This window comes from Montipora capricornis, chromosome 5 (genome assembly GCF_036669925.1).
Source record: "Montipora capricornis isolate CH-2021 chromosome 5, ASM3666992v2, whole genome shotgun sequence".
Taxonomy (NCBI): domain Eukaryota; kingdom Metazoa; phylum Cnidaria; class Anthozoa; order Scleractinia; family Acroporidae; genus Montipora; species Montipora capricornis.
Genome location: NC_090887.1, coordinates 27,139,478 through 27,156,578, shown reverse-complemented (window position 1 = coordinate 27,156,578; position 17,101 = coordinate 27,139,478). Strand labels below are relative to the sequence as shown.

The 17,101-nt window shown below is 43.1% G+C and overlaps 1 protein-coding gene and 2 pseudogenes across 1 annotated transcript; all 3 read left to right on the top strand.

Annotated features, from left to right (window-relative positions):
* Positions 1-7,455: 7,455 nt before the first annotated feature.
* Positions 7,456-8,744, top strand: LOC138048614 (uncharacterized). Its single transcript, XM_068894778.1, has one exon. It carries the CDS (start codon positions 7,482-7,484, stop codon positions 8,742-8,744), a length of 1,263 nt encoding a protein of 420 aa, XP_068750879.1. The 5' UTR covers positions 7,456-7,481.
* A 4,143-nt stretch (positions 8,745-12,887) lies between these two features.
* LOC138050202 (uncharacterized) lies at positions 12,888-13,639 on the top strand (annotated as a pseudogene).
* A 95-nt stretch (positions 13,640-13,734) lies between these two features.
* Positions 13,735-14,575, top strand: LOC138048613 (integrase/recombinase xerD homolog; annotated as a pseudogene).
* The last annotated feature ends 2,526 nt before the right edge of the window (positions 14,576-17,101 follow it).

Genomic DNA, 17,101 nt, shown 5'->3' with positions numbered 1-17,101 from the left:
GGTATGTATCAAACCTTTCACAGGCAAAAACTACTGAACAACTTTAGGCTAGGGTTAGCACTCTTGAAGCGAAAGCTATTGGGTGACCTTCCTGGAGTAGGGAGGCACCAAGTCCACTGAGTGATGCATCACACTCAATTGTGACTTCACCAGTAACGTCATAAAACTTCAACACTGGAGCTTGACAAACAAGATTCTTGACACTCTGCACAGCTTCATCATCAATAGGCAGCCAACACCATTCTTCGTCTTTAAGCTGCAGTCGCCTTAACGGTTCAAACACAGATGACAGCTTAGGAAAGAACTTTGCTAAGTACGTGACCATGCCCGGCAGAAATCTCTTCCGGGACTTGACATCGGTCGGAGTAGGCATATCACGTATGGCGCGAACTTTGCTAGGATCGGTAACCACACCATGAGATGTGAGCAAATGGCCCTTGAGAATGGCGAAGGTTGAGCATAATACATTTTTGCTAAAAAGCTATTAGATTCTGATCATGCTCCGTCACTGTTTCATCTACCGTGTCTCTGTATCCACAAACCAGGAAGTCGTCGACAAGCACTTCTATTGCTTGGAGACCCTCAATTGCTTCATGCATCTTTCTTTGCCACACCTCGGGTGCAGAGCTGATGCCAAATGGCATCCTCAGCCATCGGAATCGGCCAACGTGGGTGTTAAAGGTGGTATAGTGACTGGAAATGTCACTGAGTTTTACCTTCCAGAAACCACTTTTGGCATTCAATACAGTGAACACTTTAGCGTTGGTAAGTCGAGAAGTCGCATCGGGAATGGGCAGTGAGCATTGGGCAATGAGCAATGGGCAATGGGCAGAATGCTATTAAAATAGCATTGTTCAAATCTTTAGGATCCAAAAAGATCCGGACTGATCCATCTTTTTTGAGAATTGCTAGCAAACTGGACACCCAGTCAGTTGGCTCTGTAACGGGAGCAATAATCCTCTCAGCAACCATCTTGTCAAGCTCTTTCCTCGTTGCCTCCTTCTTAGGGACAGGAACTCTTCCTCTTCTCGTGGGGTGAACAACAGTTGGAACATCCTTGTTGACTTACATTTTGTACTCTCCCGGCAAACAGCCAATACCTTCAAATACCTCAGCGAACGGTCCAAGCAGGGGATCGCTTTTGACACACATAGTAACTACGTACTAACTCTTGCTTGGATGCCTCAGTTACATTATTCACAGAGTTCTTGTCATCATCAGATACCATGATTTTTATGAGACCCATGGAGACCCGTGCCTTGCAATGCGATGACTTGATGCTAAGAAAAGGTGCAAAGTTTTGATCCACAACAACAAAGTTAAGGTCATGCTTGTTACCTTTATGTTCCACTTTCAGCCATGAGCCATTCTCTTTAAAAGATCATGCATAACTAATGTAATGTCCTTAGGAACAATTTTGGCTTTCTTTTCAATTTTGGCTTAAATGTACTCCTGAAGAGGCAGAATATTCGCTGTAGAACCAGTATCAATTTGAAATGACAAAGACACTGAATTGTTTAGAGCGAGAGAAACAAAAGCTTGATCCTGTCCACAGATACTGTGAATGTAAAAGACTTCTTCTTTAACTGCGTGGACTTTCGCCCCTTGAGACTTAACACGACATTCGACAGCAAAGTGTCCATCTTTACCACACTTTCTACATTTTTTACCTAAAGCTGGACACAATTTCCTTTTCATTGCATGTATACCACCACAAAACAAACACTCATTAGACTTTGTGCGACTCTTGTTCAGAGAGAGAGACTTGCGAGTTGGGGATTTTCGGTGCTTGCCCTTCAAAAGACATTGCAACTTGAGCTTCTCTGCATTTATTTCTTTGGACGCTGCAAATTTTTCTGAGATCTCGCTCGCTCGACTCTAGAGTGAGTTACTTGACTTGCCTTGATCGTTTCAATGCCTTTATCTAAGTCGAGGTCCCGCCTTCCAAGAAGTTTTTCACGAAGTCTGTCATCCTTCACACCAAGAATCAGTCGCTCGCGAACAAGAGATTCGCGCAGTGTTCAGAACCCACATGTCATCAATGAAGTTATGTAACCATCAAGCGGTTTATCCAACAACTGCTCACGTTTAAAACTACACCTTTCATTAGTCTCATTTCGTGCCGGTGAACAACGCTCTTCGAACTTTTGGAGTACCTGGACGATCTTCAGAGCGTCTGAAGAATTATCCCATTGAAAGTGTTATGTATGCCCATCCCTTCTTTGTCGATAACATTTAACAGCGAAGTCACCCGAACTTCCTGTGATTTCTTGTGCATACCAGCAGCTAACTCGTAAAACTTCCATTCACGACGAAACGATTTCCAATTTTGCCTTTGATGCAAACGATCAGAAGATTGAGTGGAGAAGGAATCTTTGCTATAGTGCTGACAGCTGCCATGTTGATGAAATTAGACTTGCCACAAGTCGACCTTACGAGAATCCCAAGAAAAAATGTTTTGGCGAGAGAAGCATGATTTTTCGGACACGAAGCGGATGAGCGAGCGACGACGTCGTGATAGGTCGATTTGTCTGGCTTGCAAGGTTTTCATTTGCGTTTCGCGCCAAAAAGGGGATGACGTCATTCGCAAGTGGCACAATCCGACGAAATAATTGAACTCGTTTGTTTCTCCGAAATCGAAAGAAGAAATTTGTTAACTTTGAGCTACAGGCGTCAGAAACAAAGACGAAATAAAACAAAAGCTTATTTCAATCTCGAGTCGCTGCTTGCAAAGGAGATCTCCAGTGATAGAAACGAAACGCTAGTTCGGAAGATTAACGAGTAAGAGAAAGATTCGAATGGTCAAGAAAGAAACATTACGGTTTATGGGTAGAATGGCTGCTCAATCTGAGTACATACGGATTTTAATAAAGTTCTGTTTCGTAGACCAGCTCGGAGTTGGTCTACTCGTCAGTTAATCTCCATATACACTGAATTATCGTTAAGGTTACATACGAGAAACCGTACAACGGAAGAAACAAATTTGAAATTTCAAAAAGTGGCGCGCGTGAGGAACCGTAAAATGGAAACCACGATGTAAACGAAAACCAAAATTTGCCACTTAGTGCGTGACAAAAGTATTATACTTAAGAATGTATTGTAGCGTAGGCGATACACATAGGTACCCCCCTTAGAACGTAGTCACGTGACGATGGTGCAATAAGCATGTGCTGAGTGTTGTGTTGATTAAAAAAGAAAGATCAAAATGTTTTATTATGGAATTGTGGCGTTACAGTATTTTTCTCTGTGTCTGCAGGTAGGGATGAGCTCGTTGCGCTTGTTCAAGGTTGCCATGTGTGGCTTAGATATTACAAAAAATTTCTCTGTGATGCATAAATTACATTGCTTGGTAAGGTTAGTGTATGCTGTTGCGTTTGCGAGAATTTTCCACGTGACTGCAAAGACTTCCTTCTTTTTCATCAATTTCGAGAAGTATTTACTGAGCTCGGTGTCATTTTTTCTTCGCTCATGTTTAAATGACATCGGGTAGTTCCTCCATCTGGTTTTAAACTCTGTGGCAGTCAGACCGATGAATGTCTCAGTGATTTCCTTGGTTGTGTGACCTTACCACTTGGTACACAATTTCTTTTTGCAAGCATTCACTCCGTAGCGTGCACTCATCTTTTTTTCTGCAGTTGCACATTTTTGTGGTTTTGTCTTGCTGTATGGGGTTGTTCGGTTTTCTTTAAATTGTTTTTGTTATGACCGTCTATTATTTGTTTCAATTTGATGATGTTGCGGTTTAATGTTTTCCGCAATTTTTGGCCAGTTGGAAAACATGTGTCGACAAGACTGATGAACGCTCTTCCTATATTCGATTTAACGTTTCTGTTAAACGGAGGGTTAAACCCTATGACATCTCTACGTCTGTTCTTTTGCTTTGGTGGTCTTTGTGGTGTAGGCTTGAACTTAAGTTTGAAGGTGTAATTATAAGTTTAAACTGGGGTTAATGAGCCCTAAGGGAGTACTATTTATTCCTCACTTGTCCCTAGTGTACTCTACTCTCCTCACCCTTGCAATCAAGGCTTGTCCAGTAGTCAAAAACTCATTGTTTAGGTCAAAGTACTTTCACTTTTACAATGTTAAAGTGGTTGCCAAAGCTTCCAGTAATTTTCCACATCACACGATTCTCACCTTTTTCACCTTATGTAAACCCCCATACCATTAGTCAGCCACATTTCAGCTTTGCTCTTCAAGCAAGTACCTTGAGTTGCACTCTTTAAGAGGCCCTGACTCAAAAAGCGTGTCAGACCTTGGAAATGGGGGTTGGCCAAATTCAACGAAACTTGGTGAGGACATTGTCCTTGATGAGTTATTGTTAAATCCGTTTTTATTTTTCTTCGTTCTGTCTTCCTTTCAATTTATTCAGGGGGGTCCCATTTTGGGGTCTGAGAGTACAAAAATAACACCCTTATAAGGGTTAACTTTGGAGTACCATTACAATAAATGTAGAAAGCTCACAGAATATATAATGGTATGGGATGTTTCTACTAAGAACCTACTTTAATACGGTTGATGACTTTGGGGGATATAATTATTGGGAAGAGATAGGCATGGCACTAAATGTATGCAAATTTCGACATCCCCGAAAATACGAAAAATAGGCCAACTTCAAGAAACCATAATTGTTACCTGTAATCCTATTACGAATGAAGACACACGTCATGAGTTACCTAAGGATATCTATAATCCAAAACAGGATTGAAAAATTTGGGTCCTTAAGTTGTGCTGCTTTCCCGGCATCATTATTACTCAACACTTGTGCAAAATGACCTCATTTGTATAAACAAAATTTTGACTTAAAAATCACTGCTATATCAGTTTTTTCCTAGCCTAGATAATTTTTATGGGAAAGCAAATGCTTTATAAATGAGAAATATTGATTTCGTGTAAACAAAATAAAGGGAAAATAAAATAACTGTGATACGAGTCATGAAAACGCTTCTGGCCAAGCCGGATGTGGGACTACTAATTAAACTTACAACACTGGCTATAAAGCTATTACAGAAACAATCAATCGTATTATAGTAAGAAATATCGTATTATAGTAAGTGATATAGTAAGTTTTCTGAAGCAAAATAGTGGGAAAAATGTTGCAAGGCCTTTATAATCCTGGCCGTTCTTCATTTTGTCCGTGTTTGTAGTGAGGACTAGTTACAATTTGGCACCAGTCTCCATGGGTCGAACAATTACAAAACTTGCAGCTAAATAGTTGAATTCGAAGATGACTTACTGTTCATTTGGCAATAACTCAGACCCTTGAGGCGCTGTAAAATGGGCGCTACGTGACGATGCCATTATTTCTCTAATGTCCTGCACGTCGGACATGGGGCCATGGCTCAAGAATAAGTATAAAGGTTCTGGAGCGTCGGGCATGAGAGGTCGACCAAAGACCGGGCACACAAACACGATAAGTGAGTAAAACATTGTTACAGTGTGACGGGACAAACAGTTACAAAATAGTCAGATTCTATTATGCTTCGTCTCCTTATACGTGGAAAAATGATGTTGGTATGATAACAACATATATCTGGTTTTGTCACCAGTTCATTCATTTTTGCTTCTACATTAGCGAATTACTTTTACACGTAACAAAACCCATGAAAACAATCCGATTGGCAGAAATATTCAAGCTGCTAATTCACGCCCTAAAACTATTTATGGTGGTTTTCCACAGCCTAGAATGCCGTAAAGTTTACATAAATACAACTTTTGTGTTGTTGCGTTCGCTCTTTGTACAAGACTAGACGTGAGCTCTGTTTATTCTAATTTCCAAAAATGACCAGTTTTGCTTCATTACCTTTCCAACAAAGCAGAGATTTTCAATTAAGGTTAATAATGTTGCAAAGCATTTAAATCTTTCCGTACCCTGTATGCTTCTTTAACGTTTGTCCAAATTTCCGTGGTTATTTAACGCATCAGTTGTTATTTAAGTAACTCAATTAAAGTAACCTAATTAAAGTGTTTACTCAGGTGCTTTTGCCCTTATGATAATACAGTTTATTCCGTTTTTTTCTCAGTCTCACGATCAGCAGTAACTTTTTGACAAAGGGTCTTTATTGAACAGCGTATCTAAAATACAACAAAAAATATCAGTTTAGTAGTGCAAAGAATTATTTTGTGCAGGAAGGTATGAAAAGACCATTTTTTTTCGTCTCCCTTCGGCTTCACATACCGTCGCTGAAACAAAACAATAAAAATACGAAAACTATTTCCCGGTCCCTAGTAACATAAACTTTCTCGCTCCTAGCGTTTCTCAAAATCTCCATACCCTTGTTTTAACTAGAGCTTAAAGGGGCATTGTCCAGGCTGATATATAGTGTTTTAATGAGAATGGCCAGGAGCTATAGCTTTATTATCTTGCAACAGAAAGAAAAGAAACGTCAAGATTGGTAACAGCAAAAAGATCATAAAAACTAAATGGAAAAATTTATGACTGAAAGACTCAAATTTCCACCAGAATGGAATAGTCTAACTTCGAGTTCGCCATGACTGTCGACTATAAGCACAGAGAACGCATTTACACAGGGTTAGCCTTGCCCTAAAAAATATTCTCAAATACTGGGCGGAAGCTGGCACAAATTTGAAAATTAAACAATACACAGCGCTGCAAACAGGTCATCTACTCATCTTTAGGTCGAGGCTAACCCTGTGCAAATGCGTTCTCAGTGCTTTTAATCAGCGGCCATGTTGAACTCGAAACTGGACATGGACAAAGTCAGGGAATTCATTCTTTTTATTTCAAGATCCACATTTCTACAAGATGTTGCCTTTGGTACTTAAAAGCTGAAGCTGAACTCTGGAGTAACTCTACCCATACCAGCAGTTGTGCGAACGATGACAACAACCAAAATCATTCATTTGTATCGACAAGAATGCAAACAGGAAGGCAAAGAACCCCTGAACGAGCGCACTTGTTTTAGTGTTTTAGAATCATGGAATGTTGCAGTGCTTCGAGGCAAAATTCCCTCCAAGGTCTGGACAATACATCGACAGCTGGGATTGAGGCCTTTGAAACACTAGAGACGCTTGCTGAAACGCTAGCAACTAATGGTGCAGGAGCTACTTGGGGAAGAGAAACTGCCCAACGACTAAGAGCAGGAAAGAAATACCTTAAATGTGATTATAAATGTAATTTGGGTCCCGATGAACATTGTCCTGATCACTGCATCCAGTTTGCCCTATCAGATCCTGGCCAAGACCAGTTTTGCAGCCCTTGCAACCATGAGCACGACCTGGTATGTTTACAATGCCAAAGCATTAAAGAAATCCTGAATAGCATTAAAGAGAAAGTGGAGAACAACGACATAAGTTTGACAGAAGAGCAAAGGGAAAGAGCAAGGTGGGAATGGGAACATGCCGTAACAGAAATTGAGGCGTGGAAATCCCATTTGCTTCGAATATTTCAGCAAGATAACGCAAGACAGGATGCTTTGAATGCTCTGAATAGTGAAACCATTTTAGTCATCAATGACTGGGCCATGAAGCTTCTTCCTATGAAATACAGAGAAACACAGTCAGAGTTTTTTGGCAAGAGAGGAATGAATTGGCATTTTTCAGCAGTTGTTCATTCATCTGACCACCCCGATTGCAAGCCAACAGAATGCGAATACCAAATCCACGCTTACATAGCCGTATTTGACAGTTGTAAACAGGATTGGTTTTCTGTTTCTTGCATTCTTGAAGAGGTTCTAAGCACCGTCAAAGAAACGCATCCTTCCGTGAAAAGAGCAATACTAAGAAGTGACAATGCAGAATGCTATCACAATTCCGCCCTGTTGTCCACAATACATTCCACCAGTAAGCGTAGTGGAATAGAGGTTGTGAGGTACGATTTTTCTGATCCACAGGCGGGCAAAGACCTATGTGACCGACGAATAGCTCCGTGCAAGCAGCGTCTCAGAAATTATGTGGCAGAGAATAACGACATACAGACAGCCCAAGATGTAAAGAATGCACTTGAATCACCCCCCAGCATCACAGGAACTCGAGTAGCAGTGTGCACAGTAGATCCCTCTCAGATGTCTACAAAAGTTGCTTCTAACAAGATTCCAAATATCACAAAGTACAACAACTTCTCCTTTGAGAGAGACATTATCACAGTCTGGCAAGCCTATGGCATTGGGGCAGGTCAAAAGATACCTAATTCAAGTTTTATGTATACACAAGATACTTCAGGGCTGAGGAGAGTGGGTGAATGGTCACAAGAATCCATTATTACAACGCAGAGAAGACAGGCAGGGGCTGGAACTAAAGATCCTCTTAACCCGGTCGCCACGTTCCCTTGCATGGAGCCAGCATGCATCCAAACGTTTAGCACGCTACAAGAGAATGATGATCACATGGATACCGGGCGTCATGTCCTGCTACAAGAGAAAGAATCCGTGTATGACACAATCTGCCGACAATGGGCGTCAATTGTCACGTCTGTAAAGGGTCAGAGCCAAAAACCTATCTGCCCTGATTACCAATCCGATGCAGCAATTGCTGGGGGTCTTCAAGGAACCCCTGGTGAGGCACAACTAGGATGGGCTCTAAAAAAGACAAAAGCCAATGTTAGAATCTCGCCAGCAGTCAAGGAATTCTTGACGAATGTTTTCGATGAGGGCAACAAAGATGGGAAGCAAAAAGCTAACCCAACAGAAATTGCTGAAGAAATTAAAACCCTAACCCTAACCCTAAGAACTTTAAGAGAAACGAATGGCTCGAGACGCAAACAGTCAAAGGATTTTTCTCTCGACTAGCTGCAAGACAAAGAGGGCAAGAAATCGGCAAGAAACAAGATCACGATTAAGATTTGGCCCTAGGAAGGGAAGTATTCTTGCAAAATTTGGAGCAGCAAGTAAACAGAGAGGTCGGCCTTGGTCACCCAGTCGAATATGAAGACGTTAACCTGTGTCAGCTTTACCATCAGGGTAGATTTGAACAATTTTTGACGAAGCTGAAAATAAGTGACTTAAGGTCGATGTGTAACCAATTTAACGTCGCTTTGAAGGGCCCGCTCTCACGAAAGGCAACTTTTATTCAAGCACTCCAAGAGCTCGTTACTTCATGCAGCTGTCTTTGCGATGATCATTGAGTTGCTGCTGGTATCCAGGGTATGAGACCAAACAAAATATTTAACCTTTATTAAAGACAGAAGAAGTTAAGTCTGCGAACGTAATATGTTGTCTTTATATATAAGGTACAATAAAGCAATCGAGTTTTCTATTTTGTGATCATAGATGCTTAGAAATATAGCAACACTTGGTGTCCCATAACGTACATATATGACAAACGTCTTTACTACAATGCTGAAACCATTGTTATTCCTTTAATCCATTGTCATAACAGGTTACCATAGCGACAGTTCAGCTGTTAAAACTGAACACCCTTAATGTTGGCTTTAAGTGCTTGTAACTAAAAAACCAGCTTGGTGACCTTAATTTTCTAGTATCGAATTTTGATCAACACGCAAAGATACAACTTTCTGCAAAGTTTAAAGATATTCTATCAAAATGGCACAGTGGCAATTTAAATTTGGAAAATTTAAGGTAGCTCTGACCCCTGTGAGGGAACATTTTTAAGCTTTCCAGAAAGTTGTAGCATAATGTGTTGATCACAATTCGGTGATAAACAATGAGGGTCAGCTCGTTTTTGAGTTGTAAGCACTTAAAGCTAAAATTAAGGGTGTTTTAACAGGTTATACTGTTGCTATGGTAACCCTTTTATGTAAAGAGATTGACCACAACTTGTTCAACAATTGGGCATTCCTTTGATACAATTTTTATTGCATCAACTGATAAAGAGAGGCAGTATTGTGACGGAACGAATGTTGTTACATTATGGGTTGTGAAATTACCACGTGGTTGTAATAAGATCTCTTGTCTCAGAGGAGTCAGAAAGCAGGAGAGTGAATAAAAGCCGTGCGTGTGTTTTGTGAGGAAAATTGTTGTTTCATTCGGCTCTTTACAGTATTAACCCACCAAAGTATAAGTGCTGGGAAGTGCTAGGAACTTTTCTAGCTACCTTGAAATCCAAAATATTGATTAGCCAGGAGTAATTTTATAACTCACGGCGCAATTTTTCCCTTAAACTAGTCGTAAACTAGTAGACTATTTTCAGAGCCTAAAAAGGTAGCCAGACTAGGGAAAAAACTGATTTAGCAGTGATTTTTGAGTCAAAATTTTGTTTATGCAAATGAGGTCATTTTGCAAAAGTGTTGCGTAATAATGATGCCGGGAAAACAGCAAAGCTTACTGACCCAAATTTTTCTATCCTGTTTTGGATTGAAGATTCCCTTAGGTAACTTATGACGTGTGTCTTCTTTCTTAATAGGATTACAGGTAAAAATTATGATTTCTTGAATTTGGCCTATTTTTCGTATTTTCAGGGGGGTCGAAATTTGCATACATTCAGTGCCATGCCTATCTCATCCCAATAATAATATACCCCAAAGCCATAAACGATATAAAAGTATGTTTTTAGTAGAAACATCCTATACAATTAGATTTTCTTTGAACTTTCTGCTTTTATCGTAATGGGACTTGGAAGTCAACTCTCAAATAGGTGTTTTTTTTGTACTCTGAGACTCCAAAATGGGACCCCCCTAAAACATTGAAACGAAAAAAGAGTGAAGACAAATAGAACCGGATTTAGAAATAACTCATCAAGGTCAATGTCATCACCAAGTTTCAATGAATTTGGCCAACCCCCATTTCCAGGGTCTGACACGCTTTCTCTGTCAGGGCCTCTTAAGATCGCATTTTTCCCTACGTGCACATATATCATGCCGAAACAACGTAAATCTCGAGGCAGCCAACACACTACGGTTCCGCCTACGTCGGCTCAGTCAAATGCCCGCGCTAACTCTGCAGATGCAGTACAAACGACGCAGTAAGCAGCAATGCCAACCGAAACGCTACGTTTACTTTCGTCCCAGCGCCACCTGGTACAATCAGGGCCACGGCAGCAGCTCATCGCTCGCCTCCAAGAGAATGATTCTCAGGCCTCCACACCAACATCTACCGCCCCCGCGATCATGCCGGATCAGCAGTTGGCCTCCATGATTGCCTCTATCGTGGGGCAAAAATTGGCAACCTTTAACTCCGCGAGCAACTCGCCATCGAGCTCATCTGGCGCTGTTTCAACTGCTCAGCAACAACTGTCAGGCGTTACCAGCCTCGCACCAGATCCCTCTCACCTATCGGTCCGCAATGGCGGCCAACAACAGCCTCCGTCCTCTGTGGATTTCTCGCTGTCCTCCCCTCAGCAAGTTTTGAATCTTGGCACACCGGAAGAAGCAGCCCTCCTGCATACCAACTACAGAGTCCCATCTATCGCCAGCCATCTCTCCAACAGCTGCATCACAGCCATAACAAACGATGACTACGTGGACCTTGCTAGCCTTCTTCCTTTTTTGTCTCTACTACGAGACCACGTTACCGCGACCTCCCAGCTTAAACTACAAGTAGGAAACGAGGGCCTTACTATACCCCTCCCATCCCAGGCTAAGCGCCCCAAAATTACTGGGATCGACCGATGGCTCGACGCTTTTGCCATTTACTCGTCTGTACTCCTCTCCTCCTACCCGTCCCAGGGGGTGGAATTATTCGCCTACCAGCAACTGATACGTGAGTCAGCCCGTAAGTTCACCGGTATGGCGTGGTATTTGTATGATATGGAATTTCGCCGAAGAGCCTCTCACAACCTCTCCATTAACTGGGGCCAGAGGGATGTTCAGTTGTACCTAGACACCTTTACCGGTGTCCCCAAAGCCATAGCTTGTAAGGCCTGCAGCAGCTCGGATCACGTAACCGATTCCTGCCCCCTTTCCCCCAGGTATACAGACCCTTCAGGCTCCAAGGGTGGTGACCTCTGCTTCAACTTCAACAAAGGGGTCCCCTGCGCCCGCACCCCCTGCCCCTACACTCACCAATGCAACAAGCCGGGATGCACTGCAGCCCACCCAGGAAAGGACCGCCCTGACTCCTCAAGCTCTGGACCCATACAGTCAAAGACTAGCCGCTCAAGCCATTCCACCCGAAGACACCATTGAATACCTTTCTAAGCTGTCCCCTCCCACCCCTATTGACTTTCCCCAACTTGCCCTTTATCTGCATGATCACCCTGACCGGGCATCTGTCGATGCTGTCCTCACCGGCCTCTCCCAGGGTTTTAAAATTGGTTTCCAGGGTCCTCGGGTCCCTAGGGAATACCCCAACCTCATTTCCGCTAAGCAAAATCCACACATCATAAGCACCAATCTCCTGAAAGAGTTACGGCTCGGTCACACTGCTGGCCCAGTCGTTTCTCCCACTTTTCCCAATTTTCAGGTTTATTATATCCCATTGGGGTTGTTCCAAAAAAGCACTCCACCGAGTGGAGAACTATTTTTCACCTTTCCTTTCCCAAACATCAAACCACTAGCGTTAATTCCCACATTAGCCCAACCGACTACTCCTTACACTACATTACCATAGATACTGCCATTTCTATCGTTCAGAAGATTGGTCAAGGGTGCCTCATGTCCAAGTTGGACATCAAGTCAGCCTTCCACAATATCCCAGTGCACCCATCCGACTGGGAGCTCCTCGGCATGAAATGGAACAGCCTGTATTTCTTCGATACAGTGCTCCCCTTTCAATTGCGATCTGCACCCTATCTTTTTGACCAATTTTCCTGCATGATTGAATGGATAATTAAAAATAAGCTAGGTATCCCTAGCGTGATCCACATTCTGGATGACTTTTTCTTCGTCACCACCCCCCCTAGGTCGGACTGCCTTACAGCACTTTGCAAAATCCTTTGTCTTTTCACCGAACTCAACATCCCTGTCGCCCCTTGGCAAAACTTTTGCTCCTGCCACCTCCTTAGAATTTATGGGTATTCTCCTTGACTCTACTAGAATGGAAGCTCGTCTTCCCTTGGACAAACTAATCCGTGCTAAACAAGCCCTTCAACAGTGGTTACACCGTAAATCTGCCACTCTGAAGGAGCTCCAGTCCCTGATTGGTACCCTACAGTTTGCCTGCAGGGTTGTTGCCCCGGGCCGGGCTTTTCTGCAAAGAATAATTAGTTTAACAAAGGGCATCACTAACTCCCGCTGGCACATTAAACTGAACGGGGAATTCCGCAAATGTGGTTAACCTACCTTAACCATTGGAATGGAGTAAGTCTTTTCTTAGGGGGTGACTCCTCACCTGACCTGCAATTATTTACGGACGCCTCTGGGTCCCATGGGTATGGTGGCTATCTCAATGGGGAATGGTTTCAGGCCCCTTGGCTCTCTCAACACCTCCTTAACCCCACCATGGGTATCAGCATTGACTGGCAGAAACTGTTTGCAATTTACATCGCCTGCTACCTCTGGGGCCCTTCGTGGTCAGGCAAACATATTTGTATGTGGTGCGACAACCTGCCAGTTGTCTCCGTCATCAACTCCAAAAGCTCCAAGTCCCCTAGGATCATGGACCTCGTACGGGTCATCACGATTCTTACCTTAGAACACAACTTTTCCTTCACCGCTAGGCATATCCCTGGGCTAGATAATTCAATAGCTGACTCTTTGTCCCGTTTTCAGATGGACCGCTTCCGCCACCTGGCTCCCAATGCCTCACCCTCGCCCTGCGCCATCCCTCTATCAGCGACGTCAATTTAACAGCCTCCGTTTCCCACTACCTTGGTGCGTCCCTTGCTCCAGCTACTAAACGTTCTTATAGTGTCGGTCAAAACCATTTCATTTCCTTTTGCCTCATGCACAGGTTAATTAGCCCCTCTACGCCCCTTCTCCCCGCATCTGAAATTACTCTGATTTATTTTGTCTCCCATTTAGCCAAAACAGTTTCCTACAATACCATTAAGCTTTACCTGTTTGCCGTTCAAGACCTCCATAGGCTACACACGACTCCAAAAGGTCCTTAATGGGATCAAACGTTCCCAAATCCCCGTTAAATTAGATCGCTATCCAATTACAATCCAAATCCTGCAGTCTATTTTCAACTTTTTCCGACCGCACTTGACTTGTGACCTCAATCACATTATGCTCTGGGCAGCCTTCACCTTACCCTTTTTCGGTTTTTTACGTTCAAGCGAATTTACCTGTAATGACCACGTCTTCGACCCCGCAACTCACCTCTGCTTTAAGGATGTCACCTTTATCCCTCACGTTGAATCTCCCGACTACATGCTAGTCAAGATTAAACGGTCAAAAACAGATCCCTTCCGCAATGGTTGCACCCTAACCCTAGCAAGGTCCACTACCTCCATCTGTGCCGTTATGGCTATGAAAGACTACGTGTTCCAATGCCAACCATCATCAGCAGGCCCCCTGTTCACCTTCACCAGCGGCAAGTGGCTCACCCGTACTTCTCTTACTCATGAACTCCGTGATGTCATGCAGCAATGCGGCATACAACCTCAACACTATTTCTCACATAGCTTCCGTATTGGTGCTGCAACTACTGCGGCTGCTGCACGGATTCCTGCCTGGTTAATCAAGGTATTGGGCCGCTGGTCTTCTAACTGCGACGAACGTTACATAAGAACTCCTCAAGAGACACTGCTGGCTATCCCTAAACAACTGACAATGAACTGAAGTAATAATAATTATTGTAGGTTACTCTTCAATATGTCTCTTCCTAATTGAAACAGTAACATTATTCTTGGGTGGCATCAGAAGCTAGACCTGGTTCCCTAAAAGCTATTCCCCTAGCCCTGCATGTTACAATACACGCGCAAACCAAACGAGACGAAAGGGGTTTTTTGCTCCCCCTGTGGGCTATGCATGCCTTTATCGTATACTATTTCTTCTACATGTGGCAGTTGGTATTCCAGCCAACGTCCACACAATTTACTGTGGGGTGATTTTGTTCCCCCATTCTTGACCAGAATACTTTTGGCTCACACAATCGTGGCAGGGAAGTGCACCCTGGGCTGCACTTTACCGCACAGTAGGTGGGACAGCCCTCCTTGGCAGCAGGTCCGGATCGCTTACTCCAAGATGGTACAACTCACCATCTGACCTATTCTCCTTCCAGAAGGGCACCCCACTTCTGGTCCACCCTATGTTACATTCTAACGTAGGTTTGCCTCTAGAGACACCGCTACTCTAGAGGGTGCTCCTAGGGACACCGCTACCCTAGGGGGCATAGGCTCTGCCTTCCCTGCCACCCAAATTTTACCAAAAGATAGCGATTAACATAAGTATTATAATTGATTTAAAAGATAATTAGATAAAAGGAGAATTTGTGTTCCTCCTTTTCTAGTTTCACAAGCCTTGCAAAGGGTGAGGGGAGGAGTAATCATCATTACCCTCAGTTGCCCATGCCCCTCTCCTGGGCATGCGAATATCCCCCGCGGCTTTCCACCCTTTTTTATGTCACTGACCCTTAGGGACTCATTAATTATAAGTTTAAGCTCTTAACTGGGGTTAATGAGCCCTAAGGGAGTACTATTTATTCCTCAACTGTCCCTAGTGTACTCTACTCTCCTCACCCTTGCAATCAAGGCTTGTCCAGTAGTCAAACGCTCATTGTTTAGGTCAAAGTACTTTCACTTTTACAATGTTAAAGCGGTTGCCAAAGCTTCCAGTAATTTTCCACAACATCATACGATTCTCAGCTGTTTCACCTTATGTAAACCCCCATACCATTAGTCAGCCACATTTCAGCTTTGCTCTTCCAGCAAGTACCTTGAGTTGCACTCTTTAAGATCGCATTTTTCCCACAATTTCACCCAACTGGAAGCTTTGTCTCCTTTAATTACCATGGCTGTGCTTTGTCATGCAAATTCTTTTATTATACTATTCTCATCTATTTTATTTTAGTTTGGGTATTTTGTCTCATCGTTCGTTATGTACATTATATTATTCCGCATGTTACCACCGTTAACTTAAAAAAAAAAACAAAATTAGCTAAATTTAGAAAACTCAACATGTGTCCTTTTACATTTCTTACTTACTTATTGGTGGCAGGGAAGTGCACCCTGGGCTGCACTTTACTCCACAGTAGGTGGGACAGCCCTCCTTGGCAATAGGTCCGGATTGCTTACTCCAAGATGGTACAACTCACAACCATCTGACCTATTCTCCTTCCAGAAGGGCACCCCTCTTCTGGTCCACCCTATGTTACATTCTAATGTAGGGTTGCCTCTAGAGACACCGCTACTCTAGAGGGTCCTCCTAGGGACACCGCTACCCTAGGGGGCATAGGCTCTGCCTTCCCTGCCACCCAAATTTTGCCAAAAGAGAGCGATTAACATAATAATTATAATTGATTTAAAAAATAAGTAGATAAAAGGAGAATTTGTGTTCCTCCTTTTCTAGTTTCACAAGCCTTGCAAAGGGTGAGGGGAGGAGTAATCATCATTACCCTCAGTTGCCCATGCCCCTCTCCTGGGCATGCGAATATCCGCCGCGGCTTTCCACCCTTTTTTATGTCACTGACCCTTAGGGACTCATTAACCGCTCTTGTGTAATGCTTCGTGATATGGGGCTGCAGCCTCGTTGAAAACGTGTTCATCAAATGAACAAAAGCAAAAAGAAATTGTGTACACTATGATCGTGGACATTTCAAGACTTCATACATCATCAACTCCGGAGGTCCCCGAAATCTTGTCTCCAGGCCCCGCTGGCTAAGAGAAACGATGGAATATAGGAGCGAGAATGCAACGGTCTGCGACCATCTGAAGCTGTCTGCGTCGGTCTTATCGCAGACGATCGTAAAAACAGGAGGCAAAAAAGGCTCGAAAGGGTTTTCAGCTGAGTGTGCGCGCATAGGCCACACACGCAATTGTAAAGCTGCTCGCGTCAGCTATGATTCAAAATGGGTCACCAGAAATAAGCAAATGTCGATAATTCCGCTCACCTTTCTTCTAATTCCTATATATATATATGGAATTTAAATAGACATCTCCTATTCACGAAAACTACGAACATTCAACACACGGTTTAATGGTAACTTAAATTCGTTTGTGTTGGCCTGTAGCTCCACTCGCGCACGGACTCGAATGAGAGGCTAACAAATGCGTAAATGCTGATCTTGTAAGTCCCTAATTTTTCCTGATTTTCAACAACTTTACTCGTTTGTATCTCGTTTGCTTGCGGACGGTGATTTTTTTCATT